General features: G+C 38.8%; 2 protein-coding genes and 1 pseudogene across 2 annotated transcripts; all 3 read right to left on the reverse strand.

Moving 5' to 3' along the window:
* Positions 1–7,735: 7,735 nt before the first annotated feature.
* Positions 7,736–14,054, reverse strand: LOC111204475 (protein NRT1/ PTR FAMILY 5.11-like). Its single transcript, XM_022699336.2, has 4 exons — positions 13,877–14,054; positions 13,569–13,786; positions 11,679–13,481; positions 7,736–9,329 (listed from the first exon to the last, which is right to left on the reverse strand). Exons 1-3 carry the CDS (start codon positions 13,968–13,970, stop codon positions 13,125–13,127), a joined length of 669 nt encoding a protein of 222 aa, XP_022555057.1. The 5' UTR covers positions 13,971–14,054; the 3' UTR covers positions 7,736–9,329; positions 11,679–13,124.
* On the reverse strand, positions 8,567–12,015 carry LOC111204476 (protein NRT1/ PTR FAMILY 5.11-like). The gene is made up of 2 exons (XM_048759878.1): positions 11,867–12,015; positions 8,567–9,329 (listed from the first exon to the last, which is right to left on the reverse strand). Exons 1-2 carry the CDS (start codon positions 12,013–12,015, stop codon positions 8,567–8,569), a joined length of 912 nt encoding a protein of 303 aa, XP_048615835.1.
* A 6,323-nt stretch (positions 14,055–20,377) lies between the features above and the next one.
* Positions 20,378–23,156, reverse strand: LOC106392157 (annotated as a pseudogene).
* Between the last annotated feature and the right edge of the window lie 3,690 nt (positions 23,157–26,846).

Here is a 26,846-nt window from a genome sequence, read left to right on the forward strand (position 1 = left end):
GTGGTTCCTCGGTTTATTCCGACGAACTGTAGGCGTCGGAATATACCGACGGACAACGGTCGTCGGAATATACCGACGAACCACGTTCGTCGGTATATTCCGACGAACCACGTTCGTCGGTATATTCCGACGGAAATTGGTTTGTCGGTAAATTCCGACGGATATATGTCCGTCGGTATATTCCGACGACCGTTGTCCGTCGGTATATACCCTTTTTTTTTTACAAATTAATTTTGCATTTTTATATATTTTTTGATATTAATAAATTTAAAAAATTGGAAATTTAAAACTAATAATATTATAAAATTTAAATTCATAAAAACCGAAATAGGAAAAAAACATTCATAAAGTTTAAAATTCATACAAACCGAAATAGAAAAAAAAAACATTCCGAAAGTTTTATAAAGCCGAAATAAACTAAGAAGAACTCGAAGACATCAAACGATCTAGCTTCTGCATAATCTCGGTGTTGAACTTCTTCTGGGATGCCAACTCAGCAAGGATAGTGGCATTCTCCGAACGGATAGTGGCATTCTCCGAAAGGATAGTGGTGTTCTGCTCCTCCAATGCCCCAATCCGTTCATCTTTGTCATGTAGCTCCTCGAGAATCATGGGATCGGCATACGGAGCTTGCGAAGAAGATGCCGGATACGAAGAAGCACGACGGGCCAACCCAACTAAACGGCCTCCTTTCCTTTTAGGAACCGCCTACAAAAATATTTAAAGTAAGTAAATATGGACAAGTAAGTAATCGACATTATAAAAAAAAAATATTAATAAAAAAAATTACCTTTTCAACCATCTCATTTATTTGCAATAGAGACAGGTTGGTTGAAGCTCCCGTGGAGTCGCCGTCATCAGAGAGAGGCTGAGATTGAGAAACTATCTCAGCTTCCACCAAATCAACTACACCTCTGATCACGGGGTCCTGAATTTGACCCGTCGTCTTGTTAGTGTGAGCCACCTTAATGAGTTGGAGACGATCAACGGGATTACCGTCATTTGCTTCGATCTAAAAAAACCGCCATTATTAGCCAAAAAATATATAAAATATTTATTTAAAAAATATAAAGATAAATAATAATAAAAAACTTACAAGTTCATCCTCCTTAGTAGACATGGAGCAAGCGCCGAGGTTGTGCACATACATACCTTTCCCGCCACGATCGCTCTTCCGGTTCCTGGAGTTCCTAGAAGACGTCTCTGCAGTGTCTTCCCTCTCCCAATGAGCTATCAACTGCTCCCACACCCCCCCGTTGATGAACCGTGGCTTCTTGTTCTTCTGCCAAACTGTCTTCCACGCGTTTATCTGCTTTGTGTAAGAGTCCATGGCCTTTTCGTTGAATTTCTTACGGACTGTTTCCGTAAGATCGGAGTGCCAGTTGAACTCTTGCTACAAAACAAACACAATTTAATAAGTAAATATATGTAAAAAAATGTAAAAACTTAAAAAAAATGAAGGGTTACTATACCGCAAACTGACGAAACCACAACTCTCGTTCGTCGGAAGGGATCACACTCCACTTTGGATATCCAAAACGGAGCATGGAGTACATCATCTGGTTGATGCTCCGGCTAATGCCATTTTTCGACTTGGTGAACCTTTAAAAAAAAATACAAGTTAGCAAGTTAATTAAAGCAAAAAATATAACGGTACAAATAAAAAAAAATACTAACCAAGTGCTATGGCCTCGTCGTGGGTTGGGTTGGAGAAACGGGAGATGCTCTCGACCTGGTTGTTGAACCAATAGATGAACCGGCATGACCCCCGGATCCTGTTGAGCAGCAGCGTGAGGGGCAGCGTGAGGGGCAGAGGGAGCTGGAGCGGGAATATATGCCGGAACCGAGTCATGAGACGATACCGATGCACGGGAACCGCTCACCGAACTACGTCGAAGACGGGCTGCGGGGCGGGCTTCATCCTCGGCCCTAAAAAAAAAAAATTAACCCATCAAACATATTTTCATTTATATATTTACAAAAGGTTTTATAAACGTTTTAAAAAAAACTATTAAACCTTTTATATATATATATATATATATGTATCAAAATTATAAAAAATTTATAAATATAGAAAAATGTTGTTAAAAATTTATAAATGAAGAAAATGTTGTTAAATATTTATATTTTTTAAAAAAATGTTGTTAAATATTTATTAGTGGAAACTTAAAAAAAAATATTAAAAATTTTAAAATTTACTATACATGATTTACATATATATATATGTATACAAAATTATAAAAAATTTATAAATATAGAAAAATGTTGTTAAAATTTATAAATGAAGAAAAATGGTGTTAAATATTTATATTTTTTTCAAAAAAACGTTTTTAAAAATCAAAAACGTTTTTAAAAATCAAAAAACGTTTTTAAAAATCAAAAAACGTTTTTAAAAATCAAAAAACGTTTTTAAAAATCAAAAAACGTTTTTAAAAATCAAAAAACGTTTTTAAAATAAAAAAAAACGTTTTAAAAAATCAAAAAACGTTTTTAAAAATCAAAAAATGTTCCAAAAAAAACTAAAACAACAATCCTAACTTATATATCCTAAACTATCCATTCAATCCTAAAATGTTCAATCAAACAACCTAAAATCCGAGATCAACTTCCAAAACCCTAAACAATTGAAAAAAAAAAAGGTTTGGGATGATTCTTACATGATTTGGGGTTTGGGGAAGAGATAGGAGGGTGAGGAGAGGATTCGCCGGTGAAGAGAGGCCGGAATCGCCGGAGAGTCGCCGGAATCGCCGAAATCGCCGGAGAGGATCTTGAGAGAGGGAGAGGCCGCGGAGATAACGAAGAAGAAAGGAGAAGGGTTTTTATTTCCGCGGATTCCGACGGACACGGGTTCGTCGGTATTCCGTCGGTATATTTAAAATATACCAAATGCCGATTCGCGAAAATTTTCAAGCGGTTTGGTTCTCCCGGGCTAATTGAAATTCCGACGGAACGTGTCCGTCAGTATTTTCCGACGGACACATTCCGTCGGTATTTTCCGACGGAATTCCGACGACTTAGTGTTTAGGGTGTTATTTTCAAGTTTCTAAATGCAAAATCCAAACCTTTGATAATATATATAGTATTTGCATAAAGATTTAACAATAAAAATGTTTTATAACACGATTTTACACAACAATATTTTTTGTAGTGTAAGCTTATATAAATATGATTGTATAAGTACATAATGTTAAGATGAGATGTTATGAAAACAATGATATGCATACATAAATATTTTAATGAGTTGTTATATTTGAACGGTTGCGATCTAATACTATACTAAACACTTATTATGTGTTATTTTCATAGTTTTGGCATCTAAATTTATAGATTTTTATGATTGAAACTTTATAGAAAAACATGTCGTCGGTATTTTCCGACAAATACCGACGACCTTTCCAATTTTCAATGAAACCCGTTGTCGTCGCTATGTCGTCGGTATATTGCGAGGGATTTCCGACGGACCATTAAAAAAAAAAAAAAAAAAAAAAACTAATCAGAATCTTCTGAATCTTCATCAAACTCCCCAACCTCGGCTTCCGGCTCTGAATGTACGACAGCATCATGTCCAAACACAGTCAAATTCTCAACGAGTTGAACATTTTCCAAATCTTCAACTGCCTGGGCGTTGCTGGTAGACTCTGGTTGCAATGGTTCATCATCATCAGAAGTTCCATCCACTCGTCCTCTTGGGTTGATTTGCGTTACAGTAACCCATGGATCGTCTCTGTACGTCACCCGAGGGTAACTGATGTAGCACACCTATACATATCAATTATACAAAGTATTAGTTCAATATATAACATTAATTAATTATATTGGTAAAAAATTATGAATATATTGACATACCTGATCAGCTTGCGAACCAAGAATGAAGGGATCATAATATTGAAGTTTCCGCCGCGAATGAACTGATGTAACACCAAACGCATCAATCTTCACTCCTCTATCTGGGGTGGTGTCATACCAATCACAATAGAATACTACACAACGCAATCCAACCATTCCAGGAAATTGGATTTCCAATATTTCTTTTATGTTGCCGTAGTAGACATCGTCACCAGAAGAAGATGAAACACCAGCATCATATGTTGTCTTAGAATGACCTTTCCTTGTGAATGCATATCCTCGCGTACAAAATTTAGGATATGATTTGACCACATAGTTTGGTCCCTGCACAAATTCGCGTACCCAATCATCGAACACAAGACCTCTGGCCAAACCATCATTCACCTATAAAAAAAACATATATGATTGCAAAATTAATTAGTTTATATATATTAAATTTAAACTAATCATTTGCATAGGGTAATAGGATATATGACTCACATAACTACGAAGCCACGCAGCAAATCCGTTATCTCTAAGTTGTCGAAGCTCATCTTCTGTTGCATGCCTGTGAGTCATACGCAACTCCGCCATATATACACTATATACAAAAATATTATCAATATGAAATAAATTTATTGAATATTAATCTAACAATAAATGAATAAATATTTTTACCTCTCATATTGTAGAACATCTTCACAGTTGGTGAGCAAATATGTTTGCAAATGAGCGTTCTCAGTGTCCGTAAGTCTCCGCTTCGTGAATTTTCCACTAAGTCGTCCTATTTCCTTGAACATGCTTGGGACAGTAACATGATATGTTGCTCTCTCCCCTCTATCATCATGCCGAGCAGGTCTTCGGTGTTTTGTTTGCACTTCTGGTGGAAAATAATTTTCAGCAAAGATTGCAGTTTCTTCATTGATCACCTGTGCCACTATAGATCCTTCCACCCTGCTTTGATTTTTGACCATCTTCTTCAGATGATGCATATAACGCTCAAAAATATACATCCATCTGTACTGCACAGGACCACCAAGTTCCAATTCTCTTGCGAGATGAATAGCAAGATGTTCCATTACATCAAAGAATGATGGAGGAAATATCTTCTCAAGGTTGCACATGCTGACTGGTGCGTTTGTCTTCAAATTATTAATTCCCTCTTCAGTCAATACTCTGCTGCATAAGTCACGGAAAAAAACACTAATCCCTGCAATTGCTTCATGAACATTACGTGGCAATAATGCTGAAAAGGCAAACGGAAGGAGGCGCTGCATAATTACATGACAATCATGACTCTTCAAGCCAGTAAACTTTCCTTCGCTTCTATCAACGCAGTTCCCCAAATTTGATGCATATCCGTCAGGAAATTTCACTTTCTCTGTAATCCAATCAAAGAACTCTTCTTTTCTAGCACCATCTAGCCGATAAATGGGAAAAGGGGCCGTACCGTTCTCATCAACGTGAAGTTCAGAACGATCACAAATATCGACTAAATCCAACCTTGACTTCAAATTATCCTTCGTTTTACCTTGGATGTTAAGGACTGTGTTCATCAGATTATCGAAGAAGTTCTTCTCAATATGCATGACATCTAAATTATGCCGCAATAGATGACTCTCCCAATATGGTAGATCCCAGAAAATACTCTTTTTGTGCCAGTTATGTAGCTCTCCAACCGCATTGACTCGAATGTTTTCATGTCCACCTACATCTGGCGTCCTTTCTGCATCAAAATACCTAAACTGCTTCAACAAATCTTTCCCACTAACTTCCTCAGGTGGACCATCAAACACCTGCTTGTTCTTCGTAAACGAAGTCTTACTCCTGCGGTATGGATGATCAGGTGGTAGAAATCGTCTGTGACAGTCAAACCAACACGTTTTCCTTCCGTTCTTTAGTTGGAAAGCATCTGTGTCATCTTGACAATATGGACATGATAGCTTCCCATGTGTTGTCCATCCAGATAACATACCATATGCTGGAAAGTCACTTATTGTCCACATAAGTACTGCCCGCATCTGAAAGTTTTCTTTGCGCGAAACATCGTATGTCTCAAAACCATGCGCCCATAGTTGTTGCAACTCATATATTAGTGGTTGAAGAAACACATCTAGTGATCTTTTAGGATGATCTGGCCCGGGGACTAGAATTGAGAGAAACAAAAACTCTCGTCGCATGCACAAGCTCGGCCGTAAGTTGTACGGTGTCACAATAACTGGCCATAGAGAATACTGCCTTCCATGCTTTCCAAATGGGCTGAAACCATCAGTAGATAATCCAAGATAAACATTTCTTCTCTCTTCCGCAAATTCTGGATATGTTGACTGGAAATGTTTCCAAGCCTTTGCATCTGAAGGATGTCTAATCTCACCATTTGTGGAATGCTCTGCATGCCATCTCATTGCTTTTGCTGTGCGCTCACACTGATACAACCTCTTCAATCTTTCCGTCAAAGGCAAATACCACATTCTTTTGAATGGGATCGGAACTCTTCCCCTCGTCTCCTGATAACGAGGTTTCCCACAAAATTTGCATACATTCCGTGTCTCATCCGCTCTCCAGTAGATCATGCAGTTGTCAATACATACATCTATCACTTCATACGGTAGTTGAAGACCTGCAACAAGTTTCTGAACCTCGTAGTATGAACCCGGTGCAAGGTTATCCTCAGGTAGAATACCTTTGACAAAATCAGTAATCGCATCCATACATTCTTCAGCCAAATTATAGTCTGTCTTAATACCCATTAATCTAGTTGCAGATGATAAGACTGAATGACCATCTCTACAATTTTGATACAAAGGTTGTTTTCCTGCATCCAACATGTCAAAAAATCTCCTAGACTCGGGGTTTGGTTCTTCCCCTCTATAATGATCATGTACCATCTGCTCAGTACCTACACCATAATCTATATCCGTTCTAGATTCTTCTAACCTAATATCAGGCTGAGGTTCACTAACAGGCTGAGGTTCGCTAGTACTACCATATTCATAACCAGTTTCCCCATGAAGGTACCAAACTTTATAATTACGTGAAAACCCTTTCATATACAAATGAGTCCAAACATCAAATTCTTTTATAACCTTATTATTATTGCAAGAAGAGCAGGGACATCTTAACATACCACTTTTTGCATCCGGTTGCTGTTGAACAAGCCTCATGAATTCTCCAATCCCTTGAACGTATTCTTCCGTAAGCAAATTGGTGTTCGGATCCAAATGAGGTTTATCCATCCACGAACGATAATAAACTTCTGAAGACATGATTTTCACGGAATTGTTATGACTAAAGAGAATGAAGAGAGAATGAAGTGTGAATGAGTTGAATGAGGAGGGGTTGTATTTATAGGAAATTGCTTACGGACCTCCGACGACTTTCCGACGGAATTCCGACGTATGTAAAGAAGTCCGTCGGAATTCCGTCGGAATTGTCCAATCCCAAACGGCTATACAACGGTCATATGTATTTGTCGGCAACGGTCACATGGTTCGTCGGAATTCCGTCGGAATATACCGATGGAATTCCGACGACTTTGCTATTAATCGGAATGTCGTCGGAATTTCGTCGGAATATACCGCCGAACTTCCGACGACTACAACGGTTACATTTTTTATCGGAATGTCGTCGAAAAGTCGTCGGAAAATTCCGACGAACCGTATGTCGTCGGAATTCCATCGGAAATGGCCGACGGAATTCCGACGACTTAATTTTTTGGGATTTGGTCGGAAATTTGTCAGTATTCCGTCGCAAATGTCCGACGACCTTGGTGTCCGTCGGAAGATCCGTCGGAATTCGGTGTGTTTTCTTGTAGTGGCTGCTGCGTTTGTCATTCAAGATACATTTCTTTTACTCTTTATCAAAATTTAATCTCAAACCTCTCTCTCGTCTCTTGTGTTTCCCTTTTTTCCAATTATCCAGATTAAACAAAGTAACGAGACTGTTGGGACAGGTGGGGAGAGCTTTCTCAGAGATGAAAACGGCAACGAAGCTCAAGCACTACCGTCTTCAATTCCAACCTATCGTGTTTAGTCTACTATGACGGGCGATGATACATCGCTTTATAAACCGCTATAGTATCCTTAGATTGTGTTTTTCGTCCGCTAATAAAAGCCTTTTTTCTTGTAGTGAATATATTTGTTAGACATTATGATTTCAAAAGATTTATGAAATACTATCATGACACATACATGTCACATGTGATATACATGTACATACAGTATATATAGATATCTAAATATAGGAAGTTAGTAATACGTGTTTTGAGCTGATCTTGTGAACATGTTATACAGTCATTTTGTAGCTAAAGTTTTTCATTTTGATATGCTTTTATAAGGCAAAACAGACTAATATACAGTATTACCATATATTTAATAATAATAAAATATTAATATAATGCTTTGTCTCATTTGCCAGTTTGAAGTGCATCATATTTAAATTTGTCATGCTCTGGTATTGAGCAAATTGCTAAGATTTTTGCAGTTCTTTCATATTTTTCCAACACCTAATTTGTAAATGACCAAAATTCTTGTTAAATTTAAAAATTTTTAAAAAAAATTGAAATGATTAATCGATTTCCTAAGAATAGTTGTTAACTTGTTATAATGTGAAATAAACTCAAAATTTGTCTTAATTACTGTTCGTAATATTTTTCCAATCCAAAACTGCAGATGAATGTAAAATCTCTATTTCGTAGATTCTGAAGTCCATTTCGGAAATGTAAAAAGTTCAACTCAGCTGACTAGGTGTTTGATCTGTTGTAGACATACGACTTGGCGAACCACATGTAGAAAGCTAAACCAATGAAGCTGAGAGAAGCCAGTAGCCAGTAGAAATAATCTAGATGAGCTTTGTTCAGGTCATTATCGAACCAGCTCGTTTGACCAGACTGGCTCGTGGCTCTATCGATGAAAGATATCATGAAGCTACTTAGGAAGTTTCCAGCCCCGTATATGCTTAGATTCATAGCCATACCAACGCTCCTAAGCTCACTAGGGACTTGATCATAGAAGAACTCTTGTAAACCCGCCATTGTGAACCCGTCCGCGACTCCATAGAGAACGTACTGGGGAACCAACCACCAGACACTCATTGGTATGGTGAGGTCATCCCTTGCGGTTTGTAGCCTTTTGGTCTCGACCAAGGCGGCTACTACCATAGCAATAACGGAGAGGAGAATCCCTGTGCCAATCCTTTGAAGCATTGTGATTCCTGATGGGATATGCGTGAATGATCTTGTGATTGGGACGAATAGATAGTCGTAGACTGGGATGAAGACTATAACTGATATGTTTATGAAACACTGGCGTGCAGCTGCAGGGACTAAGAGTCCTGGTGAGATTGACCTGTCCATTTTGGCTCCTTGCTTTGTGAAAAAAGTAGGAGACTGTGCATTCACAATGGCGTAGACTAGGCAAGTAATCCATATGGGAACAAGCCTAAGCACTGATTTTGCTTCTTCAATTTCAGCCAATTCACATGAAATGGCTGCTCTGTCGAGGAATCTGTAAAAATCATAGAGGAAATGACAAAACTATTGTTATGAGAATTTGTAACAAGAACTGTTATGACGAAAAATGCGGAAATTGATTAAAACGCGATACAATAAAGAGATTTAATATGGTTCCATGCAAAAATCTTATTATTTGAGGTGATTTCAGTGTACAATTAGTGTAACACCCCTGAACCGTCCTAAGCATAGGTCGATCCACCTGCCAACAATCAAACAAGAACATGACCGATGGACGATCCATACCAAGGGTTGGAGATGAAAGGCCAACCGGCCAGCCAACAATCAAACAAGAACATGACTGACCGTCCAATCCAATACCATGGTCCGGAAGCGCTACGTGACGGGTTAGGAAGGATCCGGTCAGAGTCACAAAATTTACTCCACGATCTCGACCAGTTCATCCACTAACTCGTCCCGCTGCGTCAAGGCACAAGGCTTTGCAACCCGTACCTAGAGTTAGCGTTTTCCGTTAGATCGAGGCCTAAGGCTTTTCAACCCGTACTACGACCTAACGTTGTGTTAGACCGGACTAGTCAATTATCAGAGTACTCATGAAGCGCATATAAAACAATTACTTTTCTTGATTTAAGAAATATTCATACATTGAATAATTCAAGACTGGGCCCGGCTTAATGCCAAATCGAGTCAACATAACACAATTCACAATACCGTTTACAAAAGGCATGAAAATCTACACTGGCGGTCCTAACGTCCAGCACCATGCTATCCAATCATCCTTACCTAAAGCGACCTGCAAAAAGGTTAACGGAGTTGGATGAGTAATCTAGTATTACTCATTGAGCTGGCGGCCTCTACCCGCAACCTAGACTCTAACCCATACAACCAAAATAACAATCAATCTAGCCCTAGCATGCAATATAAGCTAAGGCTAAGCAAACCGTTACTAAGTTAGACTTGGCCTCCTGCCATAATCTAGCTTCAAGTAACGGGAACCTTCATTAAAACAAGTCAACAACCAATCCCTAGTTAACCATATATACGCCTGAGTTCAGTACTCATGTAGTGTTAGATACTTAGACTATACAAGTATCATTAGCCGGTCGACCAACAATCAAACAAGAACATGATCGGCCAACCAATGATACCGCATAGCTTTAATATCCACCACCCTTCACAAGCAATCCTTCAAACACATACAGGCCAACGTCAGGCCTACACTAACCAAATACACACCAAGCCTAGTCCGGTACCTAAACCAGACTTAGGACTTAATGTTAGAACCAGCAAACAAATCAATCAACAACCAAACACAATCATAATAATAAGATACTATGAGTAACTATGACTCGATATATCTCGTAACACCGTATATCGATGCTACACTAACTCGAGGGTTCCATAACCCTATACGACACACTAACACAACACTCTATTCTGGGCCCTGGTGACTTCGTGTTCATCCTCTCTATCGGCAATATCCTATCTCCCTACCACAAAGGCCAGAAGAAGAAACTTTCAACCGACCGTAGTCCACAGTCTTTCGGGTCACCGCGCGACAGCCCACAGTCCTTCGGGTCACTGCCACATTACACCGTCGTGTAATACTCAGCCATAGGACATGACCCCGTTCGTCTGAGTCTTCCCGATCCAGCGAATAAGGGGTTTCCTTGAACCCGCTGGGTACGAGGGTGAGGAAACACTAGTCCACCCTAAAACATGCCTAGCATGGGCGGGTTTCGCACCTGCTGTCGGCATAACACACACTCGACACAATTATCCCTAGGAAAGACCTAAGGGACAAGACTCCAACTCAAAACTAAACAATATATAGGAGTCTACGACAATATCAACCAATACTCGTAGTCCAGCCCATATGGCATAGGACCCGTAGTATCAACATCACAACCAGGAGATCGGCCTATATGGCAAAGATCCCTAAACAACAACATTATCACTAAACAACTCAACCAATTAGTCACTCCCTTACCAAGAGATGACTAACCTCAATCAACAAGATTAATTAAACGAGCAAGCATTTAATTAAATCTACTCAATCAATCTACTCAATCAAACCGTTACCCAGATAGTTCGGCCTCATGCTACGACACTATCTTTAAAGATAACGGGAACCTGCACTCAACCATATCAACACGCAAGAATGTAAATCATGATGCATCCTAGTCCTAGTCAGGTTATTATCTCAGTCTTAATTCCATTTCATCTCAGCTAGCTCGTGCTAAACTGAGTCCGGTTTATTAAATAACCCCAATGACTCTACCATGCAACAGCGTGAGCATTCTACTCTGTATGCGACTCGATCTTCCCTAAGTTCCAAGTGGAACTCTCAAAACTACCGTAAATTCACACAAAACCAACTCACAGTGTTCTAGGCGAGAAGCAGCTGGTTGATCGGAGAGGACTTGGCCAAAACCCAAGGGACGCCTTGATTGGACTGGACTGGACTCGACTTGGACAGAACCTCCTTTAGCTCCTGGACAGTTCTTCGGACTTTCCGGCGGAGTATCGAGCTGAACTTCGACTGATCTGAACCCGTGGATCTGAACTAACTTCGGACAGCACTTCCGCTTGACCATCAAAGATACTGACTGCCTTGGACGAACTGATTTGGATAGAGCTTCCGCGTCACAATCGTAGAGAATCGTCGATTGGACGTAACTGGCCTTCGCAGTGGAGTCTCGGTCTTCAGAATCGACCATACTCTAGATCGACCACTTTCTTTATCTCTCTCTCTCAGCCCACGTTTGGAGTGACTTCCCATCTGAACTGGTCTTCAGTTGAACAGAACCTTCCCTAGGCGCTAACTCGAAATCAGTAGAGAACTGATCTCTAAAGCTCTCTAAAACTCTCGAAATAGTTTGGAATCACTTGCTTTCTTTTTCTACTTCTCTCTCACGTTTCTAACTTGGTCTGGACAGGTCTGGATGTGATGAAATGAGCTGGGTCGTGGGGTATTTATAGGATACAGCAGCCAATCAGATTCAGGTTAGTGGCCGCCCGTGTGTCGCTTCGCATGGCTCCGGACGCATGCGCGGCGGCACCTTGTGCTCCACATGGCTGGTTGCATGTCCTGGACACATGCAGGACGCCACCACTCCTCCCAGATGTCAGGCTGCATGACTGGAACTCATGCAAGGTGCCACAGCATCACACACATGGCGATCAACATGCTTCGGTTGCATGCGCAGAGACACCTCGTGCTTGGTCGATCCACCTCGTGCTTCTACATGTCAGGCTGCATGTACTTGTTCCATGCACGGCGACACCTCGAGCTTCTGAAGACACTCAACTGGTAAGATGGTAGTTATCACGTCCTGGCCATATACGTAGAGACACCTCGAGCTTCTTGGTCGGTTTACGCGATTTTTGACCATTCCGGCAAATTTCTGACTCGCGATCAATCCCGAATATTTTTCCGCTCCCGTTCTGATGCTCTAAATATTTTAATAGACACCAGATGAATTCTGATATCATGTAAAAATATTTCCCGAGCCTTCGGCTTCCTCGAAGAATTCCATAATACTGAAATTAGGGTTTTCGCCCAACTACGGGTTTTCCCATCGTGTTTTGATCCTGTCGTGCTTGCTTCCCGTCGTGCTTAATTCCCGTCCTGCTTCCAATGTCTTCGAAATAATATTCCGCTGATACGAAGTTTCGCGGAAAACTTCGTGCTGAAGAAACGTCATTCTTCCCGAACGTCGAGCTTCTAAACCGTCGTGCTTCCAAAAATGTTGTGCTTCCAAAACGTCCTTCACATCAATCTAAGACATCTTCTAACTATGGTCGAGCAACTTATTCGACTCATAGTTCACCCACGATCACTTTTTCGCCCACCTTGTACTTCAAAGCTTCTCAATCGATCCTTATCGCCTAAGACTCGACCACCACAAAGATACTCTTGAATGTAGGTAGAGACCAAGCGAGTGGTTGTTATGCTAACACAGCTTCCAAACATCAACCAGTTAAAGTAAGAACTCTTGGCTTGTCTCTCTTTTAGATCATTTCCATCGAATTGATCAGCTCCAAAAACCTTAGCACACGGTTTGTAACCGCTTTGTCCTATTGCGATAAGAAACAGAGAACAGAAGAACAGAGTCACTTTGAGCTGGTCCGAATCTTCGGAGTGAGAAGGAATCATGGCTGAAAACGACAGCGACCCGAGTCCCTGTTTGTTTGTTTTGTTTCATCAAATCATCAATAATGAATCTTTCAGTGATAAAATAATGTATAAAATGATGAAAATGTTACATACCAAGATGTAGAGAGAAGATGAGATGATGATAGTACGGAAACGACCAAGACACCCGTCAGCTACAAACGCCCAGAGAAGTGGAAGAAACGCCATTGTGCCAATCCAAACGTTCACATTCGCTGCAGCTGCAGCTGTTGGCTGACCCAATGGTCCTGTCAAGTACGTTATCAGGTTTGATGATACCCCGAAATAGGCAAAACGCTCGGCCATTTCCACAACTACACAAAGCTCAACAACAACAACAAAAACAAAAATGAGTAGCCAAAGTTTCAAGGCAATTAATGAGGAACTTGATTGCATTTGCTTACAGATGATGAGCCTCGCCGACTTCCATCCACCGGAGGAGGATCTGACGGCTTTGTTTCCGAGCTCAGCCGCGGAAGGGTCGGTGGAGATAGCCATTGTGTTTGATATGTTTACTATTTAGAAATGCAGACAAAGATCTTGTATTGTTATTGCTATATAAAACAGTCAATTAGCCTCAGCTGTCAGGTCGACAAAGCAAAAAAAAACAGATTAAAAAGTACCTAACTCGTGTTGGATATTTATTTTTTCTATTATTTTTCTTATCGGTGTGTTGTTGGAATGTTCGATTTAGCCAAAATTGTAGATTTTAAAAGCAATAATTGGGGTATGCGTGCGTTCACGAGTTGGCCTATGCGTTGCCTTATTGCTTTCTTCTCCCTTCTTTTTAAGTATATAGCGTATTTGTTATAAATCAATTGGTGGATGTTCATAACCGGTCCGGTCTATAACCGGTCCATACACTTAAAGAGAGAGACGGTCCAACCCTAGAGAAAGAGGCGGCCGCGAGACTTGGAGACGAAAGAGAGGCGACTACAACTTGCATATTTCCTAATTCGTTTATGTTTATGATTTGTAATCTTTCGTATTATTGTATTTTTATTTATCTCTCTTGTAACCCCTATATAAAGGAAACACTTATTCATTAATAATATACAGAAACTTACAGTTCTAAATCCTAAGTTTCACAACACGTTATGAGCACGATAGCCTCTAACACCCTGAGCCTAAAACCAAATCGCTAAAACCCTAAAACCCTAAATGAAAAGGAATCTGCCTCGGAACTTCGAATAGGCTGTTCTCCCAAACCGAAAGGACCCAGAAAACGATCAAGATATCAAATCGAAGCCCTGGCCGAGAAGAATCAGTCAGTGCAAACCGCTTGTCGATCTGACAACCGACGCGCCCTCACGCACAGATACAGTGCGCACCGATTTGCTTTGGAACCCTAATCCGAACCCGACGATACCGACAAACCCTAATCCATTCGCGACTCCGTTCCAGCTCGTGTCCAGCTCGCGTCCCGATCGTGTCTAAGCTCGAGGTTCATTATTGGTGGTCCGGTTTCTACAAACAACTAAACTAAAGGTATTTCGAATTCTAAGAACATAATGAATCGAATTTGGTTGATTGTAAAGAATGAAACCCTAACATATAATCTCTAAGATGAAAGCCATAGGATAATAGATCAATCCCTAAGCAAGTAAATCGAAGCTCTATAAGTTCGATCTCCAAACCCTAAAAATCGAGATTGATCCATTGATCAATTAAAATCAGAACCTTAAAGGTTTTGAATCTCAAATCAAATCTTTTTGATCTAAGATCAAATTTTCGAAATCCCTAAACCCTAATTCGAAAACTATTGATTAATTAAAACTGATTGATTGATTGATTGAGATTGAATTTGATCATCCTGAAATTGAAATTGCTTGTTAATAAAATCGAAACCCTAAAACCCTAATCTGAAAATCAATTTTGATTGTTTGAAATTGAACATTGATTGGTTGATTTGATCACCTAGAACTATTGTTAGGATTGTTCAAACTCGAATCTGATTGTTTGGCTTGTTTAAACTAAAACCCTAATGACCTAGTTTAGATTATTTTAAAATCAAAATCTGAAACTACATATTAGGTTAAACTGTTCTAGACTTGATCATACTCGTGGCCGTGTGGCCTTGTTGCATTCATACCATAACTTAATCACATTGATTGATTGCAATTACACTTAGAACTTATTCTAGGAATGGTGTTGAATTGAATCAAATAGTCGTGTGGCTTGATCTTTGCTTGGCCGATAGGTTTGCTTGTTTTGATTGCATCATGAACTGATAGAAACAAACCATGTTAGGATTACAATTACACGACAAACTAAATGCATAAAAACGAACTAGTTTGCATCCATGGCCGTGCGGCTTGCTCATTGGCCGTGAGGCATAGATCTTGGCTGTGAAGGCTTGTTTGATTATTTGAACATAAAACCCTAATCGTTTAAATATTAAAAATTATTCCTAAAAGATCTAAAAATATTAATCTATAACTTCAAATGTCGAAAATCAACAACCTTGATTTCGCTGCCCTAATCTATCTGGAGACAATTACCTTCAGTGGGCGCTCGATGCTAAGATCATCCTGAAATCCAAGGGACTCAGTGAGTGTATCACCGAGAACAATAATGCCAATGAAAAGGATCGTTACAAAGCCATCTTGATCATTCGTTATCATCTAGCTGAGAGTCTCAAGGATCAATACCTAACCATTGAGAATCCACTAGATCTTTGGAATGAATTGAAATCGAGATATGATCACCAGAGAACGGTGATCTTACCAAAAGCTCGGTTTGATTGGACGAATCTGAGGATTCAAGACTATAAGTCTGTGGACGAATATAACTCTACACTGTTTAAGATTGTTTCTAAAATGATACGGTGTGGTGAAAGTATTACGGAACATGATATGCTTGAGAAAACCTTTTCCACTTTCCATGCAACCAATGTGTTGTTACAACAACAGTACCGAGAGAAAGGTTTCAAAACCTATGCTAATCTTATTTCTTGTCTCTTGCTCGCTGAGCAGAACAATGAATTACTAATGAGAAACAGTCAGATGAGACCACTTGGATCAGCTCCACTACCTGATGCACACGCTACAGAGGACAATAAAGAGTCCAACCACGTCCAAAGAAACGGCAAGCATGGCCATGGTCGATACAAATCGAACGGACATGGCGGCGGTCGAAGATCCTTTGGCCGCGGGCGAGGAAATGGTCGAGACCATGGACGGGACCGTGGCTCATTTGGACGAGGCCATGGTCGTGGCCGTGGATCTTCTTTCAAACCCCAACACTCGACTAAATCAGAGAAATACGTGTGCCATAGATGTGGAATGAGCAATCATTGGGCTAAGACTTGTAGGACTCCCAAGCATCTTGTAGACCTCTATCAAGAGAGCTTGAAAGGGAAGAATCCTGAAGCCCATATGACTTACCAAGATGATGAAAACGACTTCAATCATGAGAAGGACGATCTTATGGATTATGAAACTTCAAGTTGTCTAAAAAAAAAAATGAGGATTGATTTCGACATTTGTAATCTAAATTCTATGTTCTTTGTTTTGATGTTTTTCATTTCTATGTTTTTCATTTCTTTGAACTTGTTTTATTAAAACTTAATAAAAGGAATGAATGATTTTTGAAAACGCCAATATGGTTTGCGGGTATGGTACACATTAAGGGCTATGGCCAGATATGTATAAGGGCAAGCATTTAGATGCTTTATATTCACCCAGAAAAACCCATTGAGATTATATAGAGATATAAGAATGAATGGTTTTCATATTGAAACAATGGGCGAAGGAAACAAAAAGCTCCTTCAGATATATGTATAAAATCGCCCAAGGCCATAATGAGTCCTAAAAAAAACTATACATGCATTCTCTATTGATCTAGACTATGCCAAGATTAGTATGATAGAGGCAATAGTCATGGTAACCAGAATGGTTTACCCACGAAATTATACACTTTATGGTATGACCGGATTGGCCATCCTGGTCCAAAACATGATGTGAAATTGATATTGGAAAGGGCACAAAGAGTTATCCCATAGAATCTCACGTGTGTAGCATGAACACAAGGGAAACTCATTAGGCCATGATGTCCCAAAGCACTTAAAGATTATAGTATGTCCATGAGGGGGGCAGTGAGGACAAATCCGCACATGTTCATACTATATATAGCTTGGCTGAATCCTTTTATAAATCTGTATTAGCCATTACCCATAGGTCCAAACTCTCAGTCCAAGGCTTGGGGCACATGAATTTACATGCATCTTAACTAATAAGCATCAGACCATTAAGTGAGCATAGATATTCCCATCTCAAATTTATTATGGGTCATGAGCCAGACATATAACATCTTGAGATATTTGGATAAACCACCACAAATATATGTGTCGTCTAAGATGGATCCTTAGAAGAGGATGAGGATGGGGATATATGTTGGATATGAATCTCCCACAAATAATGAAGTACCTTGAGCCAAATATAGGTGATCTATTTAGTGGGCAAGAACACGGATTGCAAAGTTTAATGGATCCGACTATCCAACATTAGGGGAAGAAAATAATAAGATGGTAAGAGAAACAGAATGGCATCGACCATCATTGTCTTGGAAAGATCCTCGGACTAAAGAATGTGAAATAGACGTCCAAAGATTATACATTTACAAAACTATCTAATCAAATGCCAGACACATTTGCTGACCCGAAAAAGAATGACTAAGTCATATATAAACCAGCTTGTAAAGCACCAACAAAATTGATGTCCAAGAGAGACACAATCAAGTTGCTACAGAGTCTATACAAGATAGACCAATAAGTTCCAAAAGATAAGAATCCTCGGAAACAAAAGAGAAAGGTGCATAGAATGATAAAACAAATCCGAGGTCAAGGAAACCATACCAGACATAGAGATAAGGCCGGCCGGCTCTAAGGTACAGGTACCAAACAATGTAGCTTGGGACGCCAAGCTGCAAAGTATTAAAGGTCCTGATAATAATGTTAAAACCAGTGGATATAAATGGATCTTGTGAGGAATATAAATCGTGAGATATAAAGCTAATGTTGCACAAGGATTCTCACAAAGACCAGTAATATACTATGAGGAGATATACTCCCATGTGGTGGATGCAACTACTATTAAGATTTCTCATAAGTCTAGCTATATAAGAGAGAAAATTAGACTTGCAGCAAACTGATGTAGTGACTGCATATTTATATGATCCACTGGATAATGAAAGTACTAGAGGGTATTGAGATGAATGTATAACAAGTTATCGAGAACAATATTGATAATCATCGAAATATATGATCTGAATATCCTAGGAACCTCTGGATACAATTTTCCAAGCGGTTGAATACCTTAAGAAATAATTCGAGATGAAAGATCTCGGGAAAACAAAATTCTGTTTGGGATTATAACTTGAGTACATAAATGATGGGATCCTTGTGCATCAGATGGCATACACTGAAAAGGTACTCAAGAGATTCAATATGGCTAATTGCCATACTCTGACCAGTCCCATGGTCGTGAGGTCTCTCGGCCTGGACACTGACCCATTCCGTCCCAAGATGGACGATGAAGATGACCTAGGTCCCGAAATGCCATATCTCAGTGCCATATGAGCTTTAATGTACTTGGCAACTCACACATGGCCTGATATAAGCTTTGCCGTGAACCTACTATCTAGGTTTAGCTCATGTCCGACCCAGAGGTATTGGTATGGGATCAAACATGTTCTTAGTTACCTACAAGGAACGAAAGACTTGGGTCTATATTATACTAACCATAACAAAGATGGTTTGGTTGGCTTTGCTGATGCTAGTTATTTATCAGATCCACATCAAGCTCGATCACAGACAGGATATGTCTTTACACATGGAGGTATAGCCATATCATGGCGTTCCATGAAACAAATCATCGCGGCCACTTCATCTAATAACTCGGAAATCTTGGCCATATGAGGCCAGCCGCGAGTGTGTTTGGTTGAGGTCGATGACCCAACACGTCCGAGCTGATTGCGGGATGGCTGAGTGCAAAAAGCCAACCGTGATGTATGAGGACAATGCTGCGTGCATTGCTCAGCTCAAGGACGGTTACATAGAAGGTGATAGGACGAAGCACATATTGCCTAAGTTCTTCTTTACTCACGAGCTTCAGAAAGCCGGTGAGGTCCAGGTCGTCCAAGTACGATCCAGTGACATTTCAGCTAACCTATTCACCAAGGAACTTCATAGCTGCACGTTCAGGAAGCTCACGCATCATATTGGGATGCGTAGGCTGAAGGACCTTCACTGAGGTTCACATCAGGGGGAGTAGTACGTGCTGTACTTTTTTTCCTTCATCATGGTTTTGTCCCACTGGGTTTTCCTGATAAGGTTTTAATGAGGCAACATTAATCGTATTACAATCCCTGTATGGTTATGCCATCCAAAGGGGAGTGTTATAAATCAATTGGTGGATGTCCATAACCGGCCCATACACTTAGAGAGAGAGACGGCCCAACCCTAGAGAGAGAGAGGCGGCCGCGAGACTTGGAGAGGAGAGAGAGGCGGCTACAACTTGCATATTTCCTAATTCGTTTATGTTTATGATTTGTAATCTTTCGTATTATTATATTTCCATTTATCTCACTTGTAACTCATATATAAAAAGAACACTTATTCATTAATAATATACAGAAACTTACAGTTCTAAATCCTAAGTTTCACAACAGTCTTCTTTTTTTTTTCCATCTGAATTTTATTGAACAAAGCCCAAACAAAATATAAGAAACCCAAAAAAGGGAAGACTAAAAAGAAACAAGACAATGCCCACAGCCCCAAACTACAAACAAAGCCCAAGTCAAACCCAAACAACTAAACTACGCGTTACATTAGCGTGAGAAGAAGAAACACGTCTCCGAGCCACAGCAAAGGAGGAGACACGCGTCTCACTGATTAAACCGTCGTCTTCACCGCCAGGAGATCATCGCCGGAGCAGCTTCCCGTCGATCCACCGGAACACACCGGAAACAGGACGCCTGGAAAGAAGAACCGTAGAGACGATCTCGAATCAAACCACCACGAAAGGATCTTCTCTTTGTAAAGAGATCCATTTACAAGCTTCGACTGTGAAACTTAAATAAATCTAAAGGCATGAAGCAGAGATCAGAGGAATCCGAGAAAACCTTGAAATAGCCAATCGACGCCAACGGGATTGAAAACCGTCATCTGCATCGATGGAACCAAGAGCCGGTGCTCCACCGAAGGAAGAGGTGTTCACCGGAACCAAAAGCCGGAAGCTTCGTCGAGAAGACCGTAAACTCCGGAACCGAAAGCCAGCCACATCATGCAGAGGATGCCATCATGTGCTGTAACTGGAGCTTGATTCTCATCTCTCCCCGTAAAAGATATTGATAGAGAGAACTGGGAAGGAGAGAGAAAAAAGCTCATAAGTATATAGCGTCTTTTATTTCACTCAATTGTGTGTATGAATATCATGTAATATTTAATAGATTGACATTTAGAAAATGAAAAATTTTAATGTCTCATAACATATAAACTTAATAAATTGGAGCATATATTAACAATGTTTACTATGGTTATTGATATCTAATAAAATACTACGAAAATCATATTATACCAAAAGAAAAAAAAATCAAAATATATAAAATCTGTTTATTTAGAAAATATCTAACAAAATAAAATTCGCATTCAGTTGTAAGAACAAAAATATATTATAGCATGCCAAAAACATTAAAAATGTTACATATTATTAAATTATCATCCTAATTTACAAATATTGATTTCGTTGGTTCTCAATTCCATTTTAGTAAATGGAGAAAGCTCAATTTTGTAGGCAGAACACAGAAGACAATGCGTTAGAAGGTATTTGGTCTATTGTAAACATACGACTTGGTGAACAACAAGTAGAAAGCTAAACCAGTGAGGCTGAGAGAAGCCAGTAGTAGCCAGTAGAAGTAATCTAGATGAGCTTTGTTCAGGTCGTTGTCGAACCAGCTAGTTTGACCAGACTGGCATGTGACTCTATCTATGACAGATATCATGAAGCTGCTTAAGAAGTTTCCAGCACCGTATATGCTTAAGTTAAGAGCCATACCAAACTAGGGACTTGGTCGTAGAAAAACTCTTGCAAACCCGCCATTGTGAACACGTCCGCGACTCCATATATAACGTACTGCGGAACCAGCCACCACACGCTCATTGGTATGGATGCAGTGCCGGTCCGGACTAATATGGCGCTTAAAGCATTCCAAAAAATTTATGCCCCCCTAATTATAACTAAAACCTCTATGTAATTAAAATACTACTAAAATTATGTTGTTTCCAAAGAAATAAAATACAAAACATCAAATTATTTATGAAAAAATTATGTTTTCAAAAAATAATTTACTAATTTCAGATAAAAATGTTTTAATTAACGCATATATCATATATAGCTCATGAGACATAGTCGTGCATAAATAATTCTTTATAGAATGTAATGAAAACTTTATTTATACAGAAGCAACTAAAATTAGAATTGTCTATCAGCAATTTCTTTTGTGTTTGAGAACAACAATGCGTTTGTTTAGAAATTTCAGCATGTTAGCCGTTTTTGTAATTGCATTTGACAACATTTTGTAATTTTAATCCTGTTTTCTAGTAGCATTTTTTTTTACAAATTCAAAAATTTATACTCTATGTAGTAGGACAAAACAAATCATGTAAATATCAATTTCACCTTGTATAATTTTATTGAGTTATGTGTTAATTTTAAATTTGTTTGGATTGCAAAAGTTCATAAGAAATTACAACAACTTCAGAAAAGAAAAAATAAAAAGACTTAGGAGTTGCAACTATTTTGACAAAAGAGATAAATCACAATGAAAAATGTGAAAAAAGAAAAGAGAGCTAGGAAGCAAAAACTTGAAAAATAGAGAGACTAATAATGCAGTTATCAAAATCCTCCGTGAAAGAGAATCAAATCTTTAAATGCTATTATGATTAGAAAAAGGAAAAAAATGTTATCAAAAGGGGAAAAAATAAAAGGAAGTAGAATAGTGGAGAACTGGAGATTTAGAACCCGCTACCTCTAGAACCGATAGACAAGCACAACACCACTACACTACAACAGATTTTCTGAGAATTTGGCACCTCTAATAATCGTATACTTTCTGGCGCCTAAAGCCCTTGCTTCATGGGCTTTAGCCAAGGGCCGGCCCTGTATGGATGGGTCATCTCTAGCGGTTTGTAGTCTTTTGGTCTCGACCAAGGCGGCTACTACCATAGAAATAATGGATAGGAAAATACCCGTGCCAATCCTTTGAAGCATTGTGATTCCTGATGGGATTTGCGTGAAGGATCTTGCGGCTGGGACAAATACACGGTCATAGATTGCGATGAAGATGACAATCGATATGTTTATGAAACTTTGGAATGTAGCTGAAGGGACTAAGAATCCTGGTGAGATTGACCTGTCCATTGTGGCTCCTTGCTTTATGAAGAAAGTAGAAGCTTGTGCATTTACAATGGCATAGACTAAGCAACTCATCCATATGGGAACAAGCCTAAGCACTGCTTTTGTTTCTTCAATTTCAGCTAAGTCACACGAAATCGCTGCTCTATTGAGGAATCTGCGTGGTAACAGTATATACGATAATTGCAACAAGGTCATAATTATATCTCTACAATTGGTATCTGATCATATCAGATGAAGTAACACATGTTTCTTTAACAAAAAAAATAATCAAATTTATTTTTAAATTTATTTCAAAATTATTAAAAATGTAAATAATAAATCAATACGAAAAATATTTTATAAATATTTAAGTTTCAAATTTATAATACAATTAAAAAAAACTAAGGTTCGTTGTTCTACAACTCCTGGAAAAGGTCTTGACTCTTCCTAATGTGTCCCAGTCCATGGACCAGACCGATCAGAACGTTCCAGACGTTCCAGTTGAGGTTCATCCTACCGATCAGATCAGACTGACTGATCGGGCCGTGTATCAGCTCGACCCGCGAACGTCTGGATTGGAGCTTCGTCTAGATCCTCGATCAGATGCTCGAATTGACCGAACTGAAGTCCGTCTCTCCCGGCCAACTCGACAAGCCAAGACTGATGGTCAAGCCAGAACCAACTTAACTCGAGCCAATTCCGATTCAGACCATGGCTTCTCTCTTTTGGCTTGATTGGCTCGTACCGTATGTACCGACGACCGTGCTGATGATCTTTCTACCTTGTTCGATCCGATCATGGACTTTTCCTTTGGATATTTCTCTAAGGCAAGGATCCTTAAGCTATCAGAAGACTTGGACTTTGTTGGAGCGCAACTTGTCCGATCAGAACGTCCCGCGGCCCTTGCTGATCGTCCCGCCTATGTGCTGATCCTTACCGCTTTGGACTTAGCCGGTTCGGATGCATCTGGGCGGAAGCCGATCGGTCCCTTTGACTAGTCTTCTCTTTATTTTCGTGCCTTGACCAGATCTAGTCAAGTTTATTTAATGTTTTGTCTTGTTTTCCTACATTTCTATTTAATGTCTAGATCTACAAAACTCGATAAGTATATAAACTCTTCTATGGAATAGATAATCGATTTTTGTCTAAAGCTTTTGAGTTAAACTGTTTGTTCTTTGTCTAGAACTTGTCTTGTTTCTTGGTGAGTCATATCCAAGCAAACATCTCTCAAACTCGTTGGTCTTGTGAGTCATATCAAGCAACGGTTCGAGATTCTTCTTTTGGTGGACTCGTGAGTCATATCAAGCACCATCTGAAGTCGGGAATATCGAAGGCCATTCCGCAACCTTCGTGCGACCCTTCAATCCAACTAGTTCTCCATTCAGAGTTCATATCCAGATCTGATCCATTCGAGTGAACCGATCTTAGGGTCCTTCACTTCCTCTCTACATCTTCCTCATCCTTATGTGTGCGGAGTGGCTCTGGAACGAGATTTTGTCTCCACATCTCCTGTAAGCTTGTTCTTTCTAACCATCTAAAAAATATATTTAATTTTCATTATTAACCATCTGATCGAAAAGAAAAATATAAGTATATTATTAATTAACATTTAAAAATCATCATCTTATATTATCAACAATCTCCATGAACCTATCTACAAATTCCCTACACTAACTACCTAATCAACACTAATTATCCTAAACTAACCACCTAAACTAAACTAAAGAGGAAGTAGAGAGGAGTACCTTGCTAGGAGGAAGAGATGAAGTGACTACGAAATGAGAAGTGAGATGGTTCGGGTATATATAGGGAATTATATTTCGTCGTAAAATCCTCGTGAAATTACGAGGAAGTAACAAGGCCCGTTTTTTTTTGTCGTAAAGACCACATAAATTTACGAGAAAATAAAAAGGTCCGTGTTTTTTTTTTTACGAAGAAGTAGCAAGACCTGTGTTTTCTTTTACGAGGTATATATGTAAATCCCTAAAACCCAAAATCCCAAACCCTAAAGCCCAAACCTCCAATTGCCTTACACAAAATCAAATTATATAATTTAATTTTCATGATTAAACAAACTAATAATATGCATTTTTAATTTTTGTCGTAAAGTGCACGTAAATTTACGAAAAGGCCCGCATTTTTTTATGAGTAGTTTACGATGAAGTGTATTTAAATTTCATCGTAAAGACCTCGTTAATTAACGAGAAAATAACAAGGTCCATGATTTTTTACGAGGAATATATGTAAATCCCTAAAACCCGAAACCCCAAACCCCCAATTGCCTAACACAAAATCAAATTATATAATTTAATTTTCATGATTAAACAAACTAAACACAAGCATTTTTAATTTTCGTCGTAAAGTCAACGTAAATTTACGAGGAAATAACAAGGTTCGCGTTTTTTTTTACGAGTAGTTTACGATAAAATGTTTTTAAATTTTGTCGTTAAAACCTCGTTAATTTACGAGAAAATAACAAGGCCTGTGTTTTTTTACGAGGATTTACGAGGAATATATGGAAATCCCTAAAACCCGAAACTCCAAACCTCAAACCCCCAATTGTCTTACAAAAAATCAAATTATATAATTTAATTTTCATGATTAAACAAACTAAACACATGCATTTTTAATTTGCGTCGTAAAGTCCACGTAAATTTACGAAGAAATAACAAGAACCATGTTTTTTTTAAGAGTAGTTTACGACGAAGTGTTTTTAAGTTTCGTCGTAATGACCTCGTTAATTTACGAGGAAATAACAAGGTCTGTGCTTTTTACGAAGATTTTACAAGGAATATATGTAAATCCCTAAACCCGAAACCCAAAGACCAAAACCCTAAACCCCAAACCCCCAATTGCCTTACACAAAATCAAATTATATAATTTAATTTTTATGATTAAACAAACTAAACACATGCATTTTTAATTTTCGTCATACATTCCATGTAAACTTACGTGGAAATAACAAGGTCCACGTTTTCTTTTTACGAGTAGGTTTACGACAAAGTGTTTTTAAATTTCGTCGTAAAGACTTTGTTAATTTACGAGTAAATAACAAGGCCCGTGTTTTTTTTTACGAGGATTTTACGAGGAAGATATGTAAATCCCTATAACCCGAAACTCCAAAACCCCAAACCCCAAGTTCCTTAACTTATAATTTCAATCTCTTCTTTCCAAACCCCAAACCCCCAATTGCCTTACACAAAATCAAATTATATAATTTAATTTTCATGATTAAATAAACTAAACACATGCATTAAGTCTGAAGTAAATCATATTAAAAAAATTACATCATTATTCGGATACATAATTGACATTCTCGTCATCACTGGAAATATCATTATTTTCATTAAACTCTTCTTCAACAGCTTTGTCCATGGTATTGCCGGAAAGATCTTCGTACTCACGATTATGCGGATCAATGAAAAGGATGTCATCAGTTTGTTGTTCAGGTTCATCGACTTCATTGATGTGTTCTTCTTGTAAAGGTTGTTCTTCTCCACCGATTATTCATCCACGAGGTGTAACTTTGATAACGGCTAACCAATTTATTCTTGATTCTCTCATCCGAGGGTATGGAAGGAAATATAGTTAGCTAACCGAAACAAAAACCGTGTTTACAAGTAAAAAGTTGATGCACTTGAGATATCGACGCTAAATAGATGTAAAATATTTTATCGTAAAGTCCTCGTTATATTTACGTCTACTTTACGACGAAAACTTGTTTCCTCGTAAAAACCACGTTAAATTGCATCATTTTTACGATGAAACTTTATTGTCATTATTTTACGACGAAATTACGTTGATTTGTTTTTTCCTCGTAAGATACTCGTAAAGACGACGTAATTTTACGAGGACTTTTTTTCTTCGTTATTTTTTGTCGTTAAAATTGTGTTTTCTTGTGGTGATTTGCTTTTGTTTGTTGATAAGTCTGAAGTAATTTTGTAATTTGTATGTATGGTATATACAAAATTAATTATAT

Source organism: Brassica napus, chromosome C6 (genome assembly GCF_020379485.1).
Source record: "Brassica napus cultivar Da-Ae chromosome C6, Da-Ae, whole genome shotgun sequence".
NCBI classification, from domain to species: Eukaryota; Viridiplantae; Streptophyta; class Magnoliopsida; order Brassicales; family Brassicaceae; genus Brassica; species Brassica napus.